Source organism: Amphiura filiformis, chromosome 2, assembly GCF_039555335.1.
Source record: "Amphiura filiformis chromosome 2, Afil_fr2py, whole genome shotgun sequence".
NCBI lineage: Eukaryota > Metazoa > Echinodermata > Ophiuroidea > Amphilepidida > Amphiuridae > Amphiura > Amphiura filiformis.
In genome coordinates, this window is record NC_092629.1 from 49,877,010 (window position 1) to 49,902,328 (window position 25,319).

Consider the following 25,319-nt stretch of genomic DNA (forward strand, 5'->3'; position numbering starts at 1 on the left):
CTTCTTTTCTGCATAACGTACCGTTTGTCTTGACTCTTGAGTCACTGAAATTTCAGTGTATAGTAACTGGATTCCTTGCCCCTATAATATACATAACTTACCAGTGGTCTATTACTTTTTTGAGAAAAATGCAAAAAATAGTCACAAATTTATCAAGGGGCGTAGTACCAACTTAAAGGCGTATATATTCCTTTATGGAAAATGTAAAATGATTTTTTAAAGGAAAATATGCATCGTTTTGTTGTGAGACGTGTCAAGTTATAATTGAAGACCTGAGTGCAAGAAGACCGTAAGTCCACTTGGCCCCTCAACACGTATACACTAAAGTTTGGTAATGTTTTATACATGTTTAGGGGCCAAAACAAATTTTTTACAACCTTTCATGATGTTTTCGCCCTGGAACATGTATTAAACATTATAAAACTCTAAGAAACTTTACGAAACTTTAGTGTATACATGTTGAGGGGCAAGTGGACTTGCGGTCTTCTTGAGCTCAGGTCTTCAATTACAAAGTGTACGGGTGCTAAAAGAACTACACGTTGTAAGTAACCAAGTGTGTGCGTGTTATATTGAGATGACGTGCTTAAAACAATGTGATAATATTTCTGAAACAATGATGGTAATTTAGATAAAACGACATTTTATTTTTCATCTGTAGGTGTCACATTAAGGTGGTTTAATGGTGCAAACAGATAGTTTCTTTCAGAGTGTAAAAGTGTGAATAAATTCAATACAACATCTTATGTGAATTAACCTATTCGATACACAAACGGATGGCAGTTTCTGAAGTACAGGTAAAACCGGCAAATATAAAATACTTGACCCACTTCGTGGAGTGCCATCCTATTCGCTGTAGAGTAGTGATCCAGCAGTATAATTACCATAGCAATGGGTTACACTATTTTTGAATTATTGCCCTGCACTATGAGCACGACGAACTCAACACCTGTGTGCAATAATAGATTGGCTACGATACCGCTCTTTTCGAAGACACTAATCTTACAGGTGCGAGTGCAATATGATGTGAAAATTCTATAGAATTCTATAGAATTACGATCCAGGTCTGTATCCCTGCTTGTGCGATGGAGAGGAAAGGCATAACGTTTAGTGCAGGGCAATGCATTTAAAAGTAGTGTATCGGGTAATTAATCCCGTTGCACCCTGTTCATTAAATAAAATGTTTGAATGAACAAATAAATAACATCATTTTCCACATACAATCAAAATGGTAACTTCGAGAACATACAATTAAAAAGAACCCAAAAACCCGTGATGTGCGTTGTATTGTTTCGTGATAAAGTGGGTGCGTGTAAACTTTGAAGTGAAGTAAGAAGAAATCGACAATGGATACAAATACCATGAATACAATATGTGACCGTACACGACGAATGAGCCATAAATTCCTCCCCGGTCAATTTGTTTTCGTGTTTAGAAAATATATATCATAAGCTTTAAAATTGTATATCATTTGACTTCAAACGATATCAAGAAGCGAGGTTATGGTTTGTTGAACTAGCTTTGCTCCTTCAACAAAATGGTACCTTTTTTCGTTTCTACATGTGTCTCTTTTTGCTGGTAATAAATATCAAACATTCATAATTGGCGGTCATTTCAAATCATCCCTAGGCCCTAAGTCAATGAAGTTCAGGAACAATTTTTATTCACTGGTTATCATTCATGATGTGTGAGAAGTTTATTCCAATTATGGATTGATTCTTCTATATACATACAACTTACCTTGTATGTAAGCTTGGTTTTTAAATAAGAAAACGCCAAAACTGATTTGATGTTGGGAAAGATTAAAAAGACAAAATACAAAAAACAAACAAAACAAAATAAGCAAAAAACAAAAACAAACAAACAAACAAAACCCCAAAAAACAACAACAACAACAACAACAACAAAAACAAACAAACAAAAACAAAACAATAAAACCGCATCAAGTCGTTTCGGTTACCGGTTATCGATTGTATCTTCGGCATGTTCGGGTAATCGTGTAACGATATCGGGTTGATCATTACAACATCATATGTCATGTTATTGGTAAAGAAAATTACGGTTTATCTGACATTACTGATATTTTGTGCTGTCACAATATTTTAGAAACAAGAAATTGACGCAACATTGTGTGTGGAACAGTGGTGGCGCCAGGATTTTTTTTCGGGGGGGGGATGGGGGATAATGAATTTCAGAGAGGAAAAATCGACAAATTTTGTGCAAAAAGTGGAAGTTTACGTGATTTTGGAGGTTTTGCCTCAAAAGTGTGTGGGGGAGGGCAAGAAAAATATTAAGGGGCGAATGCCCCCCACCCCTGCCCCCGTAACGCCGCCACTGGTGTGGAAAGAACAGAGTGCATAATTACGTGAATGTGAAAGTGCCTCGGTCATGTGCTGAAGACGACTATTTGAAGCTGAATACGAGTGCGCCACAGTGTCACTGGCAGTGTGATTACTACCGGCAGTGCTATTCCTACCGCAGTTATAGTAGTGTCGTATCCTGACCAAATCGGTTAAACTGAGATCGTTGCGGTTACCGATAGTGACACCGAGTAACCGTGGTACGACCGTGGGTTGTCCGTTGCGACTGAATGAGTACATCGGGTAATGCATGATAGAGTAGTAGTCGTAATGAGTATAGAAGTTATCCAGGTACGTTTGTGGATAGGTGTCAAAGTTGCTTGACATGCCTGGAAGAAAAATAGATCGATCAAGCAATCAATATCAATCAAAGTATTATCAATCTATCGATGAAGTGATGTATCAATCACTTTATCAAAATCAATCAATCAATCAATCAATCAATCAATCGTGTCAAAGTTGCTTGACATGCTTGAAAGCAAAATAAAGCAATCAAGCAATCAATATCAATCAAAGCATTATCAATCTATCGATGAAGTGATGTATCAATCACTTTATCAATATCAATAAATCGATCAATCGATCGATCGATCGATCGATCAACCAATCAATCAATCGATCAATCAATCAATTAATCAATCAATCAATCAATATAATGTTAAAATCATTCATTCTGTTATGTCTCAGTCATATGGCGAATTTTTGTGGACATGTTTATCGGGGGGGGGGGCAGTGTAACGCTACAAAAATACACACGCATCCTTATTATTATGTAGGCCTACTCCTCAAAATGTAATGCTGACGACGTTGTGTCGGTACGTGGTTTTGAGAATATGAAGAGTTTACTTTCCATTAATTTTGAAGGGTGTGGTAAGCACATACACTACAAGCTTCCTATTGGGGCCACCTGCACAGGTACGCTGTCGCCAAGGTACTTGGCTGGTACTGTGCAGTGCCAGGGGAGTACCAGTGTAGTGACTGCTGGTGGATCATGCACAGTAGTAACAGTACTGCGTACCAGTCAGGTACCTTGGCGATGGTGTACCTGTGCAGGCAGCCACAATAGGAATCTTGTAGTGTAGCTGTTACAATGCATACACTACCAGATTCCTATATTGGCCGCCTGCACAGACACACCGTCGCCAAGGTACTTGGCTGGTACTGTGCAGTACCAGAGGAGTACTAGTGTATAGTACTACCAGTGCTGTACCACTGCTGGTGGATCCTGTGCAGTGGCACGATAATGGTACTATGTAGGTACCTTGTGTGCACAGTCAGGTACCTTGGCGACAAATTTACTTGTGCTGGCGGTCACAATAACAACCCTGCATGTAGGCCTATATATTAATGACATCATACCTTCTTGTATATTTCCCCAGTAAATGATGACATAATCATCTCTGTCAGGCCGAGTCTGCTCGTGGTGGAACCCAAGAGCGTGCATTACTTCATGCATGATGGTCCCACGATGGTAATTACACATACCACCCACAGAGATTTCTTGGCGACCTCCTTATGACCTACAGATGACCAGCATCTGAAATAAATAAATAAATAAATAAATAAATAAATAAATAAATAAATAAATAAATAAACAAACAAACAAACAAACAAACAAACAAACAAACAAACAAACAAACAAACAAACAAACAAACAAACAAACAAACAAACAAACAAATAAATACACGTGAAAGTTATCACAAAAAACTGCTGTCATCTCAATCCTGAACGATATTATTACACAAAATATTAATACAGTAGTTTCTGATTCCCTTTCTGATGATTTAAATAAATAAATAAATAAATAAATAAATAAATAAATAAATAAATAAATAAATAAATAAATAAATAAATAAATAAATAAATAAATAAATATTTGTGGTTTGCTCGATGGTTAAGTTGTAAGTACTAATCTAACTATAGAGTAAACATTAGGAATACATGCTATCTTCAGTAGATAGCACGAGCAAGTGCAGGCATCCCAGCAAACACAAAAATGTTCTTAAAATGTTATAAACGTGTATAAACGCGTTTTGGTCACGGTTGCGTTCAAAACGTTTTAATAACATTTTATTGGCGGGTTATATAAAGGCCTGCTGAATTCATGCCTTTAACCAATCAGAAGTCCAAAAAATGCGGTGTATAAAACAAATATAGACTGCTCTTTATCTGGGAGATGGTGATAACTTTTTCCCCTTGGTGATCTTGAGACCATGGGCCTACTATACTGCGCCAAAAAAGTATCCTTACACTTGAAAATATAATCACAATTTCAAAACTAAACCATATTGGGTTACATTTGTTTTTGTAATGGATGCACTATCTAATCCTGCACATTATGACACCACATTGAATTCAATGTGACCTCAAGAAGTAAAGTTACAAGCAATTGAATAGACGAAGGTCCCGTTTTAAAAGTGACAAACTGGCCTATAGGCGCAAAAAGATTCCAACAAGCGAAACAAAGAGACACACATGTTTCTACAATGAAGCGTTATTTAAAGCAGTTTTTATTTCAGTTTTTACTTCTCTCAACTTTTCATAACTTTCATTTAATTTGTAAGTTCTTTTGTTTCAATTTTCTTTTGTTCATTTTGTTTTAAATTAAAGTCACGCACAAATTAGCCATTTACCACTCTCAAACCAGATATCTAGTCCGTGAAGTTTTGAATAAGCCAGTTTGTCACTTTTAAAATTGGACTTTCGTCTAATCAAATGCTTGTAACTTTGTTTCTTGAAGTCACATTGGATTGAATGAGGTGTCATTATGTGCCGGATTAAATAGTGCATCTATTAAAAAAACAAATTTACCCCAATATGGTTCGGTTTTGAAATTGTGATTATTTTTCCAAGTGTAATGATACTTTTCTGGAGCAGCATATTTCCCCTCGCAATTCCCTCATGAGCAGTCTATTTTTTTGTAATATTTGTATACGCCTACTATCTACGGCTACAGATAACAAGGGCGAACACTGTTATCTTCAGTAGATAACATACATTTGCATTCATATCTTCTGCGGATTATAAATAGAGCGTCAATTGAAATCCTATTCAATAACCATATACATGCACCTTGCTTTTAACAGTCCTCGTTGTAAACTTCATATATACTTAAACGTGTATGTAGCTGGGATGAAAAGCCGACCATTGACAATTTTGACCTTTCATATTGAAGATATACATTTTTTCCACAAAAGACCTCAATTTTTTTTGGCGTTTTGGGGACAAAATGTATAATCTTCAATACGAAATTATACAACTGACAACACAGTCATATTACAACAAAAACTTATTGCAGGTTATAAAAATACATCTTAAGCAATTATTGCATAACAACGTTGACACTGCGTATGGGAGCAAAAATTTAAAAAAAACGGCTTCCCATGTCAAATAGCTTTCTCCATGAATGGGCGATCATTAATTAATATTATTGATGCAAAATTGACAGGAAAATCCATTTTATTACTTTTTACCTTCGGGTATTTACGGTCCATATTTTAGATATAAATAATTATGGTCAAGTTTCTGAGAAATTTACGAATTTTAGCATGCTTATATATTTATGGAGACGATACATTATCAAGAGACTTGCATCTGTGCGTAAGTGATATTCTGGGCTATTCCATTTAAAACCCACACTACCCCTGTGGAAGATTGTGGAAATATCTTCCACAGGGGGAGTATGTTTTTCAAATGTAATTGGTCAAAGTTAATCATTTTGAAACCCCTACTCCCTCTGTATTATGGCTTTACCTATATCTTCCACAACCGGAGTGAGTATTTCAAATGGAAGTGATCCAATTGTCTATTCTATTTGAAACTCATACTCCCTCTCTGGAAGAATTTAGCTAAATCTTCTACAGGGGTAGTGTGGATTTTAAATGGAATAGCCCAGTTCAATAACATCGTACGGCCTCTCCCTCCCAACTGAAATCAATTGCGTTGATGTTAAAATCTGCACTACCCCTGTGGAAGATTTTGGAAATATCTGTCACAGGGGGTGTATGGATTTCAAATGGAATGAGCCTCACATTAGGCAGCTCCATTGAAACTAACCCTCCCTCTGTGGAAGATTTAAATTGAATCTTTCTCAGAGGGTGTATGAAATTTAAATGGAGCTGCCTAATGTGCCAATTCCATTCGAAATTCATACTCCCCCTGTTAGCGTGTTTCTATTGAGCATCCGGAATTTTTCCAGTGAAATTGTTAACCGGGTAATAGCGGAGAATGACTGCTAACGGTCAATTTCTATTGGGGACTGTTATCGGAAGATATTTCCAAAATCTTCCACAGGGGGAGTGTCGATTTTAAATGGAATAGTACATTGCCCTTATCTAGTACATATGGGCGATCATTATTGAGGTTTGATACAATTTACAGGAAATCCATTTATTACTTTTTACTTCCTTCGGGTTATTTTCATATTTTAGACATGGTCAAGTTTCTGAGAAAAATTTCAAGTTTAGCGCATATATTTTATTGAGGTGTCTATGGAGACGATAATATTATCAAGAGACGGGGGGAGTGGGAGTTTTAAGGGGGAATCCGAATTTTTTGGAGGTCTTAAGAGGGGAATCTGAAATTTTTTACTTGAATCATGAGGGGGAATAATTAAGTTTTAATTTGAGAAAAAGGTGAAAGCAAGGGGAATCCGAAAATGTTGGCCTTAATAAGGAGTTCAACTTGAATGCTCATTTTGCTAATCAAATTGCAATCTCCCCATCTCTCTCTCCCTCCCTCTCTCACGTCACCCCCCTCTCTCTCTCTCCTTCAAGCAAGCTGACTGTTTGATCTTCTACCTGTCTCACTGTCTGTCTTTACAGGGCCGGATTTACCATTGGGCCAGATGGGCCCGGGCCCAGGGCCCCCAAAATTGTTTTGATTCCCCCATTGCATGTGCATCTTCCTTTTTAGCCCCCCAAACACCACGTTTTGGGTAAAAATAGGGCAAAATTGCAGCTTGTGCGCGCTTCGACCGCACTGACCCCTATAGCAAATTTTGGGCTAAAATAGTCTGCAATTGAAACTTTTTTGTCCTATTAAAATCGGAACAAAATATGCTCGTCTCCTTCTAAATGTTAATGCTACTTGGCCATTTGATGAGTGCACACGCCTTCCTCATGGTGAGTTTGGGGCCTCCAACTTTTGGCCTGGCCCAGGACCCCCAAAAAGGTAAATCTGACTAGAGACATACTCACCCTTGGCGAGGTACAAAATGTACGTAGTCGGTCTGATCTGTACGCGGGATGAATGTGATGCACGTTAACTCGTGGAATCTCTCCATGGCAGCGTGTATTCGAGATCGCGATCCTGCGTCTGCAATTTAAAGGGACATTCACAGAGTTTAAAAAGGGTTAAATTGGCATTGCTTTTTAACCCTTACTGAACACAAGGTTTTTTTGCTATCGGAAGGGAAAGAAGAAACGAAAAAGGAGAGAAGATGAAGAAAGAAGTCACTTGGTACCCCCGGGATTCGAGCCTCGGATCCCTCGCATGCCACGCAGAAGATCACCGACCTGTAGCCACGGAGGTTACGCTGCCCCGGGCAGCGATTCCCTGGGTATATATATAGATTTTGGTATATCCCAGCAAACACAAAACGTTTTCGACATCATTCGCAAAAGGTTATAAAAGGTTGTCAGAAAACGTTTAAATGTCGGGTTATATAAAGGATATATTAAGAGTATAAAACGGTTTCATAACCTTAAAAAACATTTTTTGATAATCTACTGCTCAGCAAACAAAAATGTTTTACAAAAAACGTTTAAATGTCGGGTTACATAAAGGGTATGAAAACGTTTTGATAACATTCCAAAAACATTCTTGAAAACTTGATACAAAACAATCTAAACAGAATGTTATTTTGGGGTTGATAAACTATTTTGTGAAAAATGTTTGCCCAAAATATTTGCAATAACGTTTAAAAACGTTTTCATGACCTTTATATAACCCGACATTTAAATGTTATTAAAACGTTTTGAAAAAAATAAATTTTAAGAACATTTCTGTGTTTGCTGGGTTCAAATATTTTAACATAGTGTTATTTAAGTATTGACAAAATATTTGGCAAAATGTTTGCAAAAATAGTTTACAATAACATTTTTGAAAACATTTAAAAATATTGTTGTAGTGTGTTTTCATACAAAACGTTTTAAAACGTTATCATGACCTTTATATAACCCGACATTTTAATGTTATTAAAACGTTTTTATCTAAACCAAAAGCCAAAATATAACTTATTTAAAACGTTTTTAAAACGTTTTTGTGTTTGCTGGGATATGACTTAGGCTGATTGCGTCATCAAGTCACGTGGGATGTATGCACGAGCAGTGGTTTCAATAGTGAGATTTTGTGAGGTCTGGTTCAATTAATAGGGTTAATTAATTATCTACACCATACCATGAATCTGACCTCTGCTAGAAGGAAGCAACTTAATGGTAGTGAACAGATATCAAGATTTAGGGACCGTTCACAAACACTTGTAAGGGGGGCCTGGTGCAAAAAAAAAAGGGGGGGCTGAAAATGTTGACCCTCCTAAGGGGGGGGCTGAAAAAATGACCACAAATTTTCCTGGAAAATTAAGTTTATATGCCTTTCTATGGGGTTGACCCATAATTTTCATGTCAAAAGGGGGGGGGCCTGAAATTTTGAGGTCTGTTAAGGGGGGGCGAAAATTTTCGCGATGAAATTTGCATCAGGCCCCCTTACAAGTGTTTGTGAACGGCCCCTTATGCACAAGAGCATCGTCATTTTTTATTTTAATTGAGTGTTTTTCTATTTTTTTTTATAAATGAGTCATAGCCGTTGCAATTTGATTAAATTGATTTGTATGTTATATACTGTGTAAAAAAATATACACAATTTGGCCTTTTGGCCACGAGGTTATTTTAAAGTGAAATTGAATTGAAAGTGTCAATTTCGATGGCATTATAAACATTTATATAAAACCAACATGAAGATAAACAACAACAAAAAGAAGAAAAAAGTACTTTTTTTTCAATCTTATCAATTTCACTATCAGCTGTATCATTTTGACGTCATCTCAATAATTGCATTTTATTCCGAGAGAATCAATTTATCATCACTGATCATCAACGATTTGACAGCAAATTCTATTTTAATTGAGCACTTTAGCCTGAATAAACTTGAGCCCGCCTCCCTTGAACCGATAACATCTTAAAATGACCACCAACTAAAATAAAAAAGAAAAAGAAATGCATGCGTTAAGGGGGTACTACACCCCTGCTCAAATTTGTGCCTGTTTTTGCATTTTTCTTAAAAATTATAGCGCATTGGGGACAAGTAAGATATGTATATTATAGGGGCAAGGACTAAAACTACTGCACTGTAAATTTTATTTCAGCACAGACAAGAGTTGTGGGGTTACAGTCAAAAATGAGGGAAAACCAATATTTGATCAATAAATCAATAACTACTTGCTTTGAGTTGCTGAATTTTCAGTACAGTAGTTGTAGTCTTTGCCCCCTAATATACATATCTTACTTGTCACCAATGTGCTATAATTTTTGAGAAAAATGCAAAAATAGGCATAAAATTGGCCAGGGGTGTAGTACCCCCTTAAAGGTTTCATTGATGTCATTATTGGGATGACAGAACCCATTTTTTTATTCCAGTTTTAGCCATTTGCACTTTTTAATATTATTATAGACCTAGTATCAACACTGTAAATCCAAGTGTTTCTGTAACACTTTTTAAACATTGCAAGGTGTTTAATTTTTCATTTACACAGTAAAGGTATAAGACACCTAAACACCAAAGTAAACACAAAGTAAACACATCAACACAAAGAGTAAACATATGAGAGTATTTAGATTCTAAACATTCGACATGTTTACTTTCAAAATTGTTTAGAAAGTAAACACACCAAATGTTTATAAAGTAAACACATGCGCATTTACTTTCCGAATTTGGATGGAAAAAAATCAAAATGAAAGCACAAATGAAGTCATTTGATGCACCGTTTTCACCTTTTTGGGGTTATTTATTTATTTTCCAACCGCATATTTTTATGGATTTCATTCACGGGCCCGACTTTCGGCCCACTGCAGCGCGCTGGTATTAGGCATGGACCTACTCAATTGCGTTCAATTTTACCTTTCTTACTTTTTTCCCATCATGCTTTCCCAGTCCGATTTCACCTTTGCTTGAGAGAAAATTTCTTTCTTTTGACCATGTTTACCCGTTTACCCCAATTCCTTCCATATTGTCATCCTTACACAAATTACTGATGGGATAACGTTTCTCAAATGAGATGGCCCTATGGTGTATTTTAATGTGGCAGTCTTGTCCATAATCACCATGGTACCAATCTTTTTGATACAGTCTGTATAGTTGATATTTTAATTGCGTTATACAAGGACATTGTTACTTAATTTAGCTGCAACATTGTCCAATTTCATTGTCTTTCTTTCCTTTATATCGTGCAACTTATCTTCAAAATAAGGTTTCCAATAATGTTATATTGAAGTGCTCCAAGTACAGGGAATAAAATAACGACCCCCCCAAAAAAAACAGACAAAAATACCAACCCCAAAACAAACAACAACAATAATAATGTTATGGCTATTTCTGGTATTGAAATCTTATTTTTCTAATATTGAAATCTTATTCTAAGTATTTTAAATTTTATATTCATTCATTTATTTACTTATTTATTTATTAAAATGTAAATAAAAAGAAATTAAAAGGTCATAGCGAACTTACAAAATATCGATCAAATTTTATGCTATTTTAAAAATCATTTTCCTTAATGTTCACCAGCTGTCACATACAAAACAATAACGACATCCTCATCACCAGAATACACAGATATCCACTGACATTTGTTGACACATAGATTTAATAATGATAACTTTGATATCTATAATCGACGCTGACAGATAATGTTAGATAAAGTGTAAATTTTTCTGTTTATAATCGACCTCGGCGCCATGGCTTAGTTGGTTAAAGCGCCTGTCTAGTAAACAGGAGATCCCCGGTTCGAATCCGGGTGGTGCCTTTTTTTCTATTTTTTCCTCTCAAAATTTAGATTTGTGAACAAAGTGAGATAATTTTTATGCTCTCCTACAATAGCCCCTTAATTTCTTTTTTTTAAATTAATCATGCTACTATTGTAAATTATATTTTCCCATTGCCAGTGATTTGAATAGCGACGAATCGAAGTAAAGATAACATTGAGTTGTTTAAGGGCTAACAATCCGTACACTGGCACCAAGGCGCCGTGGCTTAGTTGGTTAAAGCGCCTGTCTAGTAAACAGGAGATCCCCGGTTCGAATCCGGGCGGTGCCTTTTCTCCTCCCCCACAATGTTGATGGGCGAACAAAAACAAACCTTGCCTTATTTGTACTTTCTAGTCATATAATAGGCCCTTTCATCTTTTATACAATTTTTGTTCCATTGCCAGTCACGGTTCCAAACACGTAAGTCCCCCAAGACATTTTGGTATAATCCAAAAACGGCTTGATCAATTCTCTTGTTTTAAAGTTTGGGACATAAACTGGTTAGTTATATGCATCAAGTGAACGGGGTTTTGTTGTTATCTTTTATCATCTTTACTGAGAAATACAGCCATTTATAAAATAAAAAAAAAAAAAAGTTGCACTTTTCTACATAGGCCTTTTATGCATCACTTCTGGTTTCAGGCTTCTCTCACTTAAAGCAAATTAATCAAAAAGGAACGTTTCTATATATACATATTTTTTAAATCCAAATGTTCATGAATTAATTTTTACACATTCAAACGTCTTTTATGGTTCAGTGAGAAATCATATAGCCATTTATGAAATTGTATACATAAACAAACGTTGCACTTTTCTAAATTGGTTTCTCATTAAATTTATTAGGAAGGAACACTTACTGTAACTTCAATGATAAATCTTGTGTTCATTGATTAATTTAACCAATGGACCAAGAGAATTTTGGTTAAATCTTTTATGCTGGATCCCAATACACTTATTTCATTGGTTGGTTCAAAAATCATTAGGGCCTATATGGGTGGCTGTTATCAAGACTCAACAGCAGAGAAGAACGATGCTTGGAATTTTAAAAACCGTTTTATATGAATGAAGGCATGGCATTCATAAGCTGCAGCATTCATTTTAATTTATTCACTGAACCATAAAAACTGCTTTTGAATGTGTGACACCTACAGCTTAAATTTAATTTAATTAAAGATGTTTCTTTTTGATTAAATTATTCACTTAAAGGGGAAAATTGTCAAACACAAATTGAAGCATAAAAATCTTATGTAAAAAAATGCAACTTTTTTTTTGCCGAAAATTTCATAAATGTCTGTATTTCGCAATGAAGATGATAAAAAGTAGCAACAAAAACTAATCAGTCTTCAAAACAAGAGAATTGATCAAGCCGTTTTTGGATTATACCAAAATGTCTTAGGGGGGGGGGACTTACTTTTTTTGAACCGTTTATTTGTACAGCTATGTAAAATCATAGTACAAATAAATCGTGTTGACTCAATCGCCTACAGGTCTACTGTGTCCAAACTTGTGTTATATTTAAGCATGCATATAAGTATAGATTATCAATTTTCAACATGAGAACACGAATATAAAGCATCTATCTATAATTCAAAAATGTATAGGCCTTCATCAGTAAAAAAAATATCTCAGCGGTCAATTGTGTATAGTAGCCCCTACACGATAAACACGTTTTTCTTTCTGAATTGGCCGTAAAATCAATCGAATTATCGTGTTCACTCTAGCGTAAGTTTGGGTCCTGCAAGACTCATCAAGGTAAAATGTATTTATTAGTGTAGGCAATAAAGGAGAATGGTTATAAAGGTTCTTGTTAAAACTTTTCGTTGCCAAGGCGCTGTGGCTTAGCGGTTAAAGCGCCTGTCTAGTAAACAGGAGATCCCCGGTTCAAATCCGGGCAGTGCCTATTTTTCTTCCTTGCAAAAATTCGAGGAGACGTATGACATACAACAGGTCTTTATGTCATGTAAAGATATTTTTTTTAATTAAACTTTTTTTGCTAAACTTTTTATATTAGCTACTGCCCGTGTACTGAACTGAAAAAGTAACTGCGGGTGGTGCGTATGTTGCGGGTGGTGCGTAATATGTTTGGACAAATTGTGTTTTATGATGGTGACTCTACACGCTTCAAAAGTTGATTTTAAGGGCTCGGGTAGCCACGTTTGCATAGTATTTTTTTCTGTGACACGAGAGCACATCAGACATCAGTTTGCATACTGAATCCGGAGAATGTCATTCTGATATCAAATAATTTTGATTTTTTTTAAAATTCGCGATATGATACAAATTTTATAGCAAATTATTAAAATTTGATATATTTTTTAAAATTTTTGACATTTAAAAGTCCTCGAAGTAAACTTAATTAATCTAATGATATGTACAAATATTTTAGGTCTTTTGGGGGGAAATGTGTAGCTTCAATATGAAAGGTCAAATTTTTTTAATTATCGTCGGGTGTTCCTCTCTGTTACATACACTTTAAGTACATATCATTAGATTGATAAACTTTACACTTCGAGGACTGTTAAATATCAAAAATACCAATTTTCAATAATTTGCCATAAAATTTGTATTTATATATCGCGATTTTCAAAATAAAAATCAAAGTTATATATCAGAAGGACATCCCTTCAGCATATTCAGAATGCAATTCGATATGTCTATGTGCTCTCATGTTCCAGAAAAAATACTGTTGCTATCCGAGCCCTTAAAGCAAAATCATTTTGACATGTCACATGGATCATTATCATTTTGCGCTTTCCAAGACTTCCTGATGGGATAACAATAATACATCATTTTGTTGGGATTGTATTTAAATTAATCATCAGAATGCAACAAGTATAATATTCACACAAAATAGCCCAAACCGTGCACACACTATAGGCCCTACTATTGAGCTATCAGATAGGCCTAATGGTCACAATACGCGCTGTTTAAATAAATAAACATAAATTATTTTTGCAACTTCCAAAGGGCAAAATAGGTTTTTAAAAAAGTTGACAGTTGACCATTCCTACAAAATACATGAATGTGCCTTTTAACTTACCAAAAGTCCAGTCAATAATGTATGGTACAACGCCATTCAGCCATCTCCTGCCTCGATTACGTACCCCGGGGTTAGGGCTGTTGGTTGGGTTCTGTTCATGAAGAAATATAATAGGTAACTTTTAAGTTATTGCTTATTAAAATAAATAAATAAATCGAGAAATAAATAAATAAATAAATAAATAAATAAATAAATAAATAAATAAATAAATAAATAAATAAATAAATAAATAAATAAATAAATCGGGAAATAAATAAATAAATAAATAAATAAATAAATAGATAAACAAATAAACTAATAATAAATAATAATAATAATAAATAAATAAATAAACAAACCAATAAATAAATAGATAAATAAATAAATCAGTAAATCAATCAATCAATCAATCAATTAATTAATTAATAATAAATATAAATAAATAAATAAATAAATAAATAAATAAATAAATAAATAAATAAATAAATAAATATAACAGTAGATAAATAGTTCAAAAACTGCTGAGTTGGAGGAGTGCTCAATAGATAATTCCAGGGCGTATTAAACAAAGAAGAAATCATTTATTACTAACTAGTTTCGTGCACTAGGTACTCTTTAGATAAATAAATAAATAAATAAATAAATAAATAAATAAATAAATAAATAAATAAATAAATAAATAAATAAATAAATAAATAAAATAATAAATAAAATAAAATGTAAGAGGTTTAATTTATTATGATTAGACTTGAGCACCCTATAATTTCTTCTATTAGTTTAAATGATACTTTAAAAGGTTGATTCCCACATCTTTCCTGGTTTAAGAACAAACATGCAAACAAAAAACATGTTTTTGTTTATGAGTCTTTGTGATAGAGCACTATTTCCATACGAATGCGAATGCTATCTTCAGTAGATAGCAATACATCAATACAATCCGCAATTAGCACCAATCAATATACAGTCAGAATACGGCCAAACCTGGGTACTACACCCCCTGATAAATCTGTGACTATTTTTGCATTTTTCTCAAAAAATAATAACACACTAGTAACAAAAGTTATGTATATTATAGGGTCAAGGAATCCAGTTTACAATGGAATTTCAGTGACTCAGACAATTACAAGCGGTACATTATTTATTATGATATGAAAAGAGGTACCGCTAGAATGTACCTCATTTCTTAACATGAATCACTTGTCTTGAATCACTGAAATTTCAGTGAAGTAATTGGATTCCTTGCCCTATATACATAACTTTTGTTACCAGTGTGTAGTTATTTTCTGAGAAAAATGCAAAATTAGTAACAACATTTATCAGGGGGTGTAGTACCAACCCACTAATTGTAACAGAAATCATTTCACATGCACCCACCTACCAAAAGCTCACATAAAAATATATCAAAAGTCAAAGTGGTAAAAAAGTACCTAATTTGGGTAAATATAATCACTTTTTGCTCTCATATTTTTGGGATGTACTTCAAATATACGTACCGCCATGACATGAGCTGTTTCCTCAAAGCCCAAGAGCACATCACCTTCAATTAAAGCTGAGTCAACCCCTGAAAATAGATGTCAAGTAAGATTTCAAACTGTTAATTACTTAGGACCGCAGTGCAGTGGTGTAGCGAGGGGGGGGGGGGGCGGAGGGGGGGGGGGCGTGCCTTAAGAGAGGCAATAGTTCTCAACCAATGAGAAATGTTATAAGAGATGCAATAATTCTTACCGGGTTAGACCCAATTATAGAAACTAGGCGGTTACCCGTATTTCGCGGTTTTTGGCTATCATGGTTATTATTATATAGACCAGGCGGTTACTCGTATTTGGCGGTTCTCGGCTGTCGCGATTACCTGGCTGATGGTGACTGTACCCACCAAGTTTCATGCGCATACGACATTTTTTACTAATTTGACCTCAGATGACCCCTGTGTGACCCCAAAATGACCTTCCAAAAATTTGACTATAAAAGTTGACTGTACCCACCAAGTTTCATGCCCATACGATAGTTTTTACTAATTTGACCTCAGATGACCCCTGGATGACCTCGGGTGATCTTGGCCCACTAACTGAAACAAACTTGTTCTGTCCGAGGTCCAGATGCACCCACCCACCAAGTTTGAGGAACGTGCGACCCCTACTCTGTCCCGGGTCAAGATGCACCCACCCGTCAAGTTTGAGGAACGTGCGACCCCCAGTCTCCGAGAAAAACAGTTTTTACTCATTTGACCCCTGGATCACCTTGGGTGACCTTGACCCACAAATGTATAAACTCGTTCTTCCTCATACCAAGCTGCACCCACCCACCAAGTTTGAGGAACGCGCGACCCCCCGGTCTCCGAGAAAAGAGGCGGACAGACAGACAAACAGATGTACAAACAGATGTACAAACAGATGTACAGATTCTGGTGAATTATAGTAAGATGTTTGATGACGTCCTATAAGCGAAGTCTTTCGTTTGATTTCTTTTTATTTATAATTTAATAAATGAATAAGTAAATAAATAAATACAAATTAAAAACTTCGGTCGAAGTTTTGCCACAAGTTTAAAAAATAACGGTTAGTTCATGAAAAAGAAGAAGTGAAATTTAGCAAAACGCGACGAGGTTTATTTGCCCGTAAGAGAGCTCTATTGTTCCGCTATTGTATCCGCTATTGTATCCACTATTGTATTCTATTCATAAAAGCTACTGCAAGAATCGCGGCAATCCCTGATATTGCTGATGTCTACCGCCGGCGTTTCGCATTTATTAACAATCAAAATTATCCCATACTCTTACATTTATAGTCTTATTCTCACCTTTTATATAATATTCAGAAATTGCAATTCGGAAAACTACTAACTTTTCAAGTGAAAATATATATTCCATCGAAAATATATCAGACTTAATTGTATACATAGAAATTTATTATACCCAACCCATATGACTTGTTCACAAGTTGATGCTTTACAAATTACCCTCACTTGCCCAAACACGCATAATACATGATCGAAACACCCAACAGAGTTTTACATAAGATTACGTGGCTTGTCTTAACGATTCAAAAGATGCCACTTTCTTACCCACTGACACTAGCTAATTTGCATGGCAGAAATCTATAGTGCGGACACTCTTCAGTCGCAAACCAACAAAATTCGTGCTATTTTGGCGTTCTTGCAAAAGAAATCTCGTGAATCGAGTGCCCTCTCAACAATATCCCTAGATGTTTGCCAATAATGACACACACTAGAAACGCCAACATAAATCACCCAACAGCTTCATTTTAAGAATTATTTCAGTATCCAAATCAATAGGAACAGAAAGAGTATGGTCTACACATTCCAGGAAAATGTTTTATTTGTTTCTTCCGCCATTCTATATTTCCCTAAAATTATCACCTTTTTTCTCCAAAATCCTATGTAAATGATTCTCCACGCTACGCAGAAATTATGTGCGATAAATCATACAAATTTGCCACAATTTTACATCACTTTAGACAGTATTGCAATATCTTGATGATTTTAGGCATTTTGAACGGCAACTTGAGTATTTTCAGAAATCAAATATCGCGCCAAGGGGATGACACTCTTATTCACGCATTCATTTACAACGCAAACTTGTATCGAATCCCGGTGGTTTGCGACCAATGAAATGTCCGCACCCCTGGATTTATTAATCCCTGGTATGAATTATGTATTAGATTTGTCAAGGCAATAACCACGATCCGTTTTGTAATAATATAAAAGCACTTGCAATAGAATCCCGCTGAGTTCAATGAACTGCGCCCTGAAACCGATGGAGAAGTGCCCCATAAAGAAGCTATCCCATTGACCTCTACAATGTTCAACACAAAGTGAACGATGTTATAACTTGGAGGGCTAACAAACCAACACCGCCAAATTCGACTGACGTGTGTACAACGTGGGATGCTATGAGGAAATTGAATACTCGTTGTCTGATCATGCATGTGTGTTTATGGTTCGGATAGCGGTTACTTAGCAACTCTCATTCCGCCTTGGGTTTATTGAATACACTCTTTTTTTAATTATTCTGTTACCCCATAGCATTAAAAAACTAGTATTTTGATAATTAAAATAGCTGGATGCGGTATGCAGCTGACTGGGGTGGTTACGGGTCGTTAAAACCACTAGAACCACAAACCGCGAAATATGGATATCCAACTAGTTTGCCATTTCGCAGGGCTACAAAGAACCGCTAACCGCGAAATATGGATATCCAACTAGTTTGCCCCTCGGAGCTTCAAAAAACCACTCACCCCGAAATATGGATATCCAACTAGTTTGCCCCGCAGGGCTACAAAGCACCATTAACCGCGAAATATGGATATCCAACTAGTTCACCTCGCATGGCTACAAAGAACCACTTAGCGCGCAATATTTTTTACCTCAAAAAAGAATTAATATCTCCCAAAAACGTTTCAAAACGTAAAAGCGGCCAAAGTTTAAAAAATCTTTCCTGTGTGGCTTTTCACCCTTTTTAAACTTGGTCCCATTTATGAAAGTTTTTAAAGACCCATACGAAGTCATCTATAGGCTACTTGTTGGTTTTCTTAGTTGTCAATGTTTATTTTGTAGAGCAAATGAATTAATGTTCGTGCGTAATTGAAGTTTTTTCCGTATAGACGTTATAATGTATTTTGTAGCAAAAATACTCACTTTGTTAAATTCTTCATCGTCATGTGCGATTCTGCGCCTTATGTACAGATGTAGGGCCTATATGTAGCAGGTTGACACACAGTCAATTTGCTAAGTATATATAATACTCTACTACTCTTTATGATCACGCAATATAATAAAACATAAACCTTGAAATGTTTTTGATAATACATACGGTAGCCTACGTCATATTGCACCGCTTTCGAACAGTCTTAAACCTATACACCAATCCGAGAAGCGTTTACTGTATTTGGCCCTCTATTGACGGCAACACAGATGTACCAGAGCGGGAGATTTAATTCGTAATTCAATACTCATGATTGTGTATTGAATATCACTGTTGTGTACAATTCCGGGTACAATTCTGTATAGCACACAATAAATAATGGATGGAACCCCCGACCTCGGGACACCGCAGTTTTACATCGGGGACACCGCAGTAATGGCGAAGTCGGATAGGTGTATAAGAGTACATTGTTGCATGTCAAAAATTAGGACTAATTCTTCATGTTAATACTACTTTACTAAATGGGACCAAGTTTAAAAAAGGGTGAAAAGCCACACAGGAAAGATTCTTTAAACTTTGGCCGCTTTTTACGTTTTGAAACGTTTTTTGGGTTTAAAGTACTTAAAATACGATTTCAATATCAGAAATAGCCATCAATGGCGTATAGCATGGGTCATCATATGGGGGCACCGACTATGATGGGAGGGGGCACTGGAGTTGATCGGGGGGCGGGACACAAGCCGTTTTTCGGCAATTTTCCTATGGGATTTTCTAACTTTTCAGATCGATTGGGGGAGGGTACGTGCCCCTATGACGCTACGTCACTGATAGCCAGATAAGGTGAACGACATGAAGGAAAAGAAAAACAAGTTCGATCACTTTTGTAAAAAAAACTAGTTAAGATATCGGTCAAAGTTAATGGAATGAATTTTCAATAAACCACACTTGCAGTTCAGGGAGGGCTCAGCCTCCTAACGAAAGCACATTCATTTATAGGACGTCATCGAACGTTTGGGTTGTTCCCTTGAAGTTTGTGAAATCAGCAATGAAAACAAAATGGAAGCTTTTTAGCATTCATTTATTTCATTTGGATCATTTGAATAGATGAATATATTTTGGGGAGTATAAGCCAAATCGGCATTGGAAGTTTGCAATGCATTGTGGGACAGTATTTGCAGCTTTGGGACACTTTGCCCTCTGACCTATTGGGAAAATTCAGAAAAATTGGTTTTTGTGCATACAAAAATCTAATCTAAAATGTTTTACAAGAATAAAAACAAACCCAAAAATCATTATTATTAAATAAATTAATTATTCAAATATTTTTAATGATAACATTATGACAATAATAAATAAATTAATAATAATTACAGCAATTTCCCTGATATGTCAGAGGTCAAAGTGTCCCAAAACTGCTCTCAAAAACCGGAAGTTAATATTTACCTGTTGAAATTTTTGCATTTTCTCTTAGAATATAATCCATAGTGTCATCCTCTGCCGAACTACCATACCGCGTTAATTCTGTCGAAGAAAATGGTAAGAAAAGAACATCCCAATTCGGTCAAATGACATGTTGATATAAACATTTTATGTATTTACTCTTATTTTTAAAATAATTTACTTATAAATGAAGCTCATAAAATACAAGGATATCATGCGTTAAAATTATATCAAATTTATATTTTGTTCCTTGAAAAGAAAAAAGAAAATAGTTCTGGAAGGAGATGAAGGGCCTAGTAGCGATCCTTGGGGGACACCTAATTTCAAGAATAGCAACATCGTTGACAAAATTTTGCGTTCTTACCTTCTAATGTTGGTGTCTGTATATCGATCTGAAATGATAATGATGATAATGAGGGTGATGATGATAATAATAATAATAATAATATCCAAATTAAAAAAAACCTTAAAAAAACAAAAAACAACAACAAAAAACAAAACAAACAAACAAACAAACAAAAAACGGTTCCTAGATATTTTTATCTAGTTTAAAAAAATTAATAAAAATTTGGCCGAACAATTTTTTTATTACGTCGACCGAAAAAATTTGGGCCAAAAAACAACAACGTTTTTTTTAAAATTTTCTCCAAAAATGAGCATTTTGGCCCAAATTTGACCTCACAGATGAATTTATTAAGTCCTTGCCATTCTAAATATGTATACTTTTATATACTTTAGCCCAATAATTTAGTAGTTATAAGGCCCAAAATTTTCCATAATTCCAGGGTTATAGGTGGTACTACACCCCTGATACATTTGTGACTAATTTTGCATTTTCTCAAAAATAACTACACTGGAAACAAAAAGTTATGTATATTATAGGGAAAGGAATCCAATTACCTCACTGAAATTTCAGTGATCCAAGACAAGTGGTCCATTATACTAGTATATGTTAAGAAATGAGTTACATTCTAGCGATACCTCTTTTCTTATAATAAATAACGTACCGCTTGTTTTGAGTCACTGAAATTCCAGTGTAGTAACTGGATTCCTTGCCCCTATAATATACATAACTTTTGTTACCAGTGTGTTATTATTTTTTGGGACAAATTCAAAAATAGTCACAAATTTATCAAGGGGTGTAGTACCACCTTAAGACCATAAAATATGAGATTTCCTTCCGATATCAACATCTCAGTTGGGGTGAGGTAAAAAGAGTGTGTGCGTCGCTTTATATTGCCATCGTATACTGTCTTTGGCAACAGACTGATCATGATAATTTACAATATTTTCCCCACCCCCACCCCCAAAATATCAAAGTGTAGTATCTGCAGTAGGCATCATCTGTTTTGTAATGTTTCACAGATACCGTAAAACCTCGTCTTCAAGCATATCAGTCTATAATATCGAATTGATTAATTCGAATTAAACAATTCATTGATGTTAGCACTGGGTAGTAGCCATTACTGCCAGTAGACAGGAAGTCTAGAAAGTTGACCTCAACGCTGTAGGTGGTCTTCCTGTACTTTTGAATGGGACAGCAGTAACCTTGTGCATATTTTAGACCAAAATTTTGGATTTTTCAGATTTTTTTCTAAGTTTGTGAGAGCATAACAAGACTATCCGTCGATGGATTTTTATTTCCGTCGGTAGATATTTTTAAAATTAAGTTTTTCATAACATATTAAAAAGACAAAGACCCCTGATGTATAATAAATTAGCTAGGTAAGTTTTGAGTAACCTTGATGAAAATTATCAAAAAAGTTCCTATTCAATTGTGTGGGTACGGTCCATCACCTGTCACTTGGTAGTCTTGTAACATGTCTAATGGCGCTGCCCATGGCCACTCGATGAATTGTTTAATTCGAATTAATCAATTCAATATTATAGACTGCATATAGAGTGTATCGATGAAAGCTAAATTAATAGATTGGTCTTACAATAGTACATGTTTGTATATGCTTGCATCGGTAATTTATTTGCTCAAACTTCATAATGTTATAATTTTGTCGATGGATGGCGCCTGGATCAAATAAGTGTGCATCAAAAGCACTATATATGCTTGTAGACGAGGTTTTACGGTATAGGGTTTATACTTGGGAGGATATAAAAATTTGGTGTCCATACATACCTCAAAGTTGGGCACGCCATTAGCGTTTAAATCGCCCGTTGAGTTGCTGTTCCGTTGGCGATGATGCGTACTATGTGGGTGGTTATGAGTGTGTGTTAAACTGGTTGGAGCATTGGATATGGCACCGTTATGAGTGTTGAACTGTAATGAAAAATAAAGTATGTTAGCTGGTTGTGATGTTATTTTCATACTGAAGTTAAGTACAACTAACGTACTGCGTCCATTGAATTGCGTCTCATAGTGCAGTTATACTGCACAGCAAATATGATTCGACCTCTGCAGTACTTAAACCTGGTTAACAGGAAACTACTCCAGCAAAAACAATCGATAAAGTCTAGTCTATCCTCCACATTGAATGGTGGACTGCACTTATGCCCAAATATGGCACTTGCCAATTAATAATCACCCACTTGAAATGCACTGACCAAAGTTACGGACAGATATTGGATCTGTGTTTGCTTTTATCTGTCATTTACATATCAGGGAGGTACGAACATTTGCAGATGCCCCACATACTCATTTTTTAGCCTACATGTATGTAATGTATACATTATTCTTGATTGACAGCAAGTACAAAAAATACCCGTCAAGTGGTTTAGCTTTAATGTTATTCGGAAGAGAGCGGTCTACAAGTGAGTGATAGTCACTAAAAGTTGCATTCGATTTACACAGGGAATTTTGCAGGCCATGCCGTGCCCTACTTGCTAAAACACCAAAGTGCGAATATTTTCCAATATCTAAATTAGCTAAAATTTAGGACATGTTACAAAACTATATTTCCTAGAATTTCAGAGAGTACAAAAAATATTGGCCGGTTAGTTTTCACACAATAACTAGGAAATGCCCTATGGCCTCTAACATACACAGTTTGTATAGAGGTCACACCTCAATGGTGAGAGCACTGTGTATTGTGTATGGGGAAAATGAACAGTAACTGCAGTATGTTAAGCAGTCAAGTTAGTTCAATCGATTTCGACTATTGTGCAAGAGGTTGCGGGTTCGAACCCTGGCGGTGGCTTAGTATGCTCTCGTTGAAAAATGGAGTTAGCTTGAAATTCCTTGGACAAGGAACTTACTGCTAATTGTCTCGTTGTAACCCGTACGAAACTCGGGGAGCTGATCCTGGTTGCGAAGGTCAATTTGTGGAATGTCTATAGGGCGTGCGCTCTTGAAGCTGCAAAGTCCCTGAGTTGTTGTTTAATGGTTTATAGAATTATGTGGGGCCGTAGTGGTCAGCGATAACCTGTAAAGTGTGCTGAGGCTTTTGGATCAACGTCTAGGCGTTGTGCCTGTGCGTAGCGCACTATAAATCACCGCGTTTTTTTGTTTTGTGCGTTGTATTGTTTACGCTCAGTCGCTCTTTTACTAGGGGGGGGGGACTGAAAAAAATGACCACAGATTTCCTGGGAAAATTGAGTTTATATACTTTTATATGGGTTGACCTATAATTTTCATGTCAAAAGGGGGGGAGGGGCTTGAAATTTTGGAGATCTGAAAGGGGCGGGCCGAAAAATTTTCGCAATGAAATTGTTTGCATCAGGCCCCCCTAACAAGTGTTTGTAAACGGTCCCTAAAAGTGGAACGTATTTGCTGATTTCTGTAACATTTTCCCCGTTGGCTAAACTTAAGGCGAGTAGGATGACAGAAGCCATTATTGTTCCAGTTTTGTACTACTTAATATTAATCCATTGAATTTATAGGAGATCGACCGAGGAATTAGCCAATACTCGCATTTGTACAGATCTTGCGCGGGTTCATAAGTTAGCCAATAATATTTCGGCGTTTCCTGCGAAACTTGCAAATGGGAATGACGCCCCTTACAAGCATAATGCTCACTTCCGACATGCCTTAAAGAAATCGTTTTAAACAACCCATGTTTTCGATTGCCTATAATCATAATAATGTATAGAAATGAAACAACTGATATTATGGCGATTTATAGTCCTATATATTACACAACAACCACTCTGGTTATTTATAGAACCGAACAAGCCTGCTCCTCTCTTTCCCGTTTATTTGTTTTGGATACGACCCGTTGCCAAACCCACCATTTAGTAACCCAATTGGGCTTCTTTTGAAGATATTCACTGCGACTTTTCACCATCCCGTACCATTAAAAACAATGCTTAAGAAAAAATTGGGCTACTTTTTGACATTGGCTCCCACGATTTTCAGTCCTTTCTTGTCCCATAGAAACCAATGGTTAAGCACAATATTGGGCTACTTTTCCCTGGTTTGACCCGCGACTTGGGCTGAAAATGTTTGGCAACCGTAATGGTAGGCCTACACCACGTTCGGGACGACCTGATTGGGGATATTATTATTTAATTATTCGGATCAATAATCAATATTCCCGTAATATCAAATTATGCAAGATTAAATATTTATGTTATCAATACTTATTATCGTGTTAAACATGTAAAAGGTACGTAAATCGATGATTGGTGTTTTTTATCACCTTTGATGATCCGAGACGCGGCATGCTTGTTCGGCATGATGGGCAATTCCAAGCAAACAGGAGCAAATTTGCGGGCAAATTTGGTATCAAATGAAAGAGGTTTTAACATGCTCTTTAAATTAAGTTGTCTCGCAGTTACGTTGGTACGTGTTTGCCATTTTCTTTGAAAAAACTGTTTTGGTCAAATTTGTTACTTTTTTGAAACAATCACACTCATACGCTTCTTTTAGGGC

General features: G+C 35.8%; 1 protein-coding gene and 3 non-coding genes across 4 annotated transcripts in view; 3 read left to right on the plus strand and 1 right to left on the minus strand.

The window, feature by feature from the left end:
* The window catches only part of LOC140146317 (zinc metalloproteinase nas-12-like), a 36,508-nt gene that overhangs the window by 5,482 nt on the left and 5,707 nt on the right, over positions 1-25,319 (minus strand). Inside the window, 9 exon segments of the mRNA XM_072168118.1 lie at positions 2,474-2,686; positions 3,717-3,872; positions 3,875-3,894; positions 7,557-7,674; positions 14,419-14,509; positions 15,891-15,958; positions 20,501-20,578; positions 20,862-20,889; positions 22,629-22,769. Of these exon segments, the coding sequence (XP_072024219.1) occupies positions 2,474-2,686; positions 3,717-3,872; positions 3,875-3,894; positions 7,557-7,674; positions 14,419-14,509; positions 15,891-15,958; positions 20,501-20,578; positions 20,862-20,889; positions 22,629-22,769 (913 nt within the window).
* Positions 11,304-11,377, plus strand: Trnat-agu (transfer RNA threonine (anticodon AGU)). Its single transcript has one exon. It is a non-coding gene; the product is annotated as a tRNA-Thr (tRNA).
* On the plus strand, positions 11,594-11,667 carry Trnat-agu (transfer RNA threonine (anticodon AGU)). Its single transcript has one exon. It is a non-coding gene; the product is annotated as a tRNA-Thr (tRNA).
* On the plus strand, positions 13,206-13,278 carry Trnat-agu (transfer RNA threonine (anticodon AGU)). Its single transcript has one exon. It is a non-coding gene; the product is annotated as a tRNA-Thr (tRNA).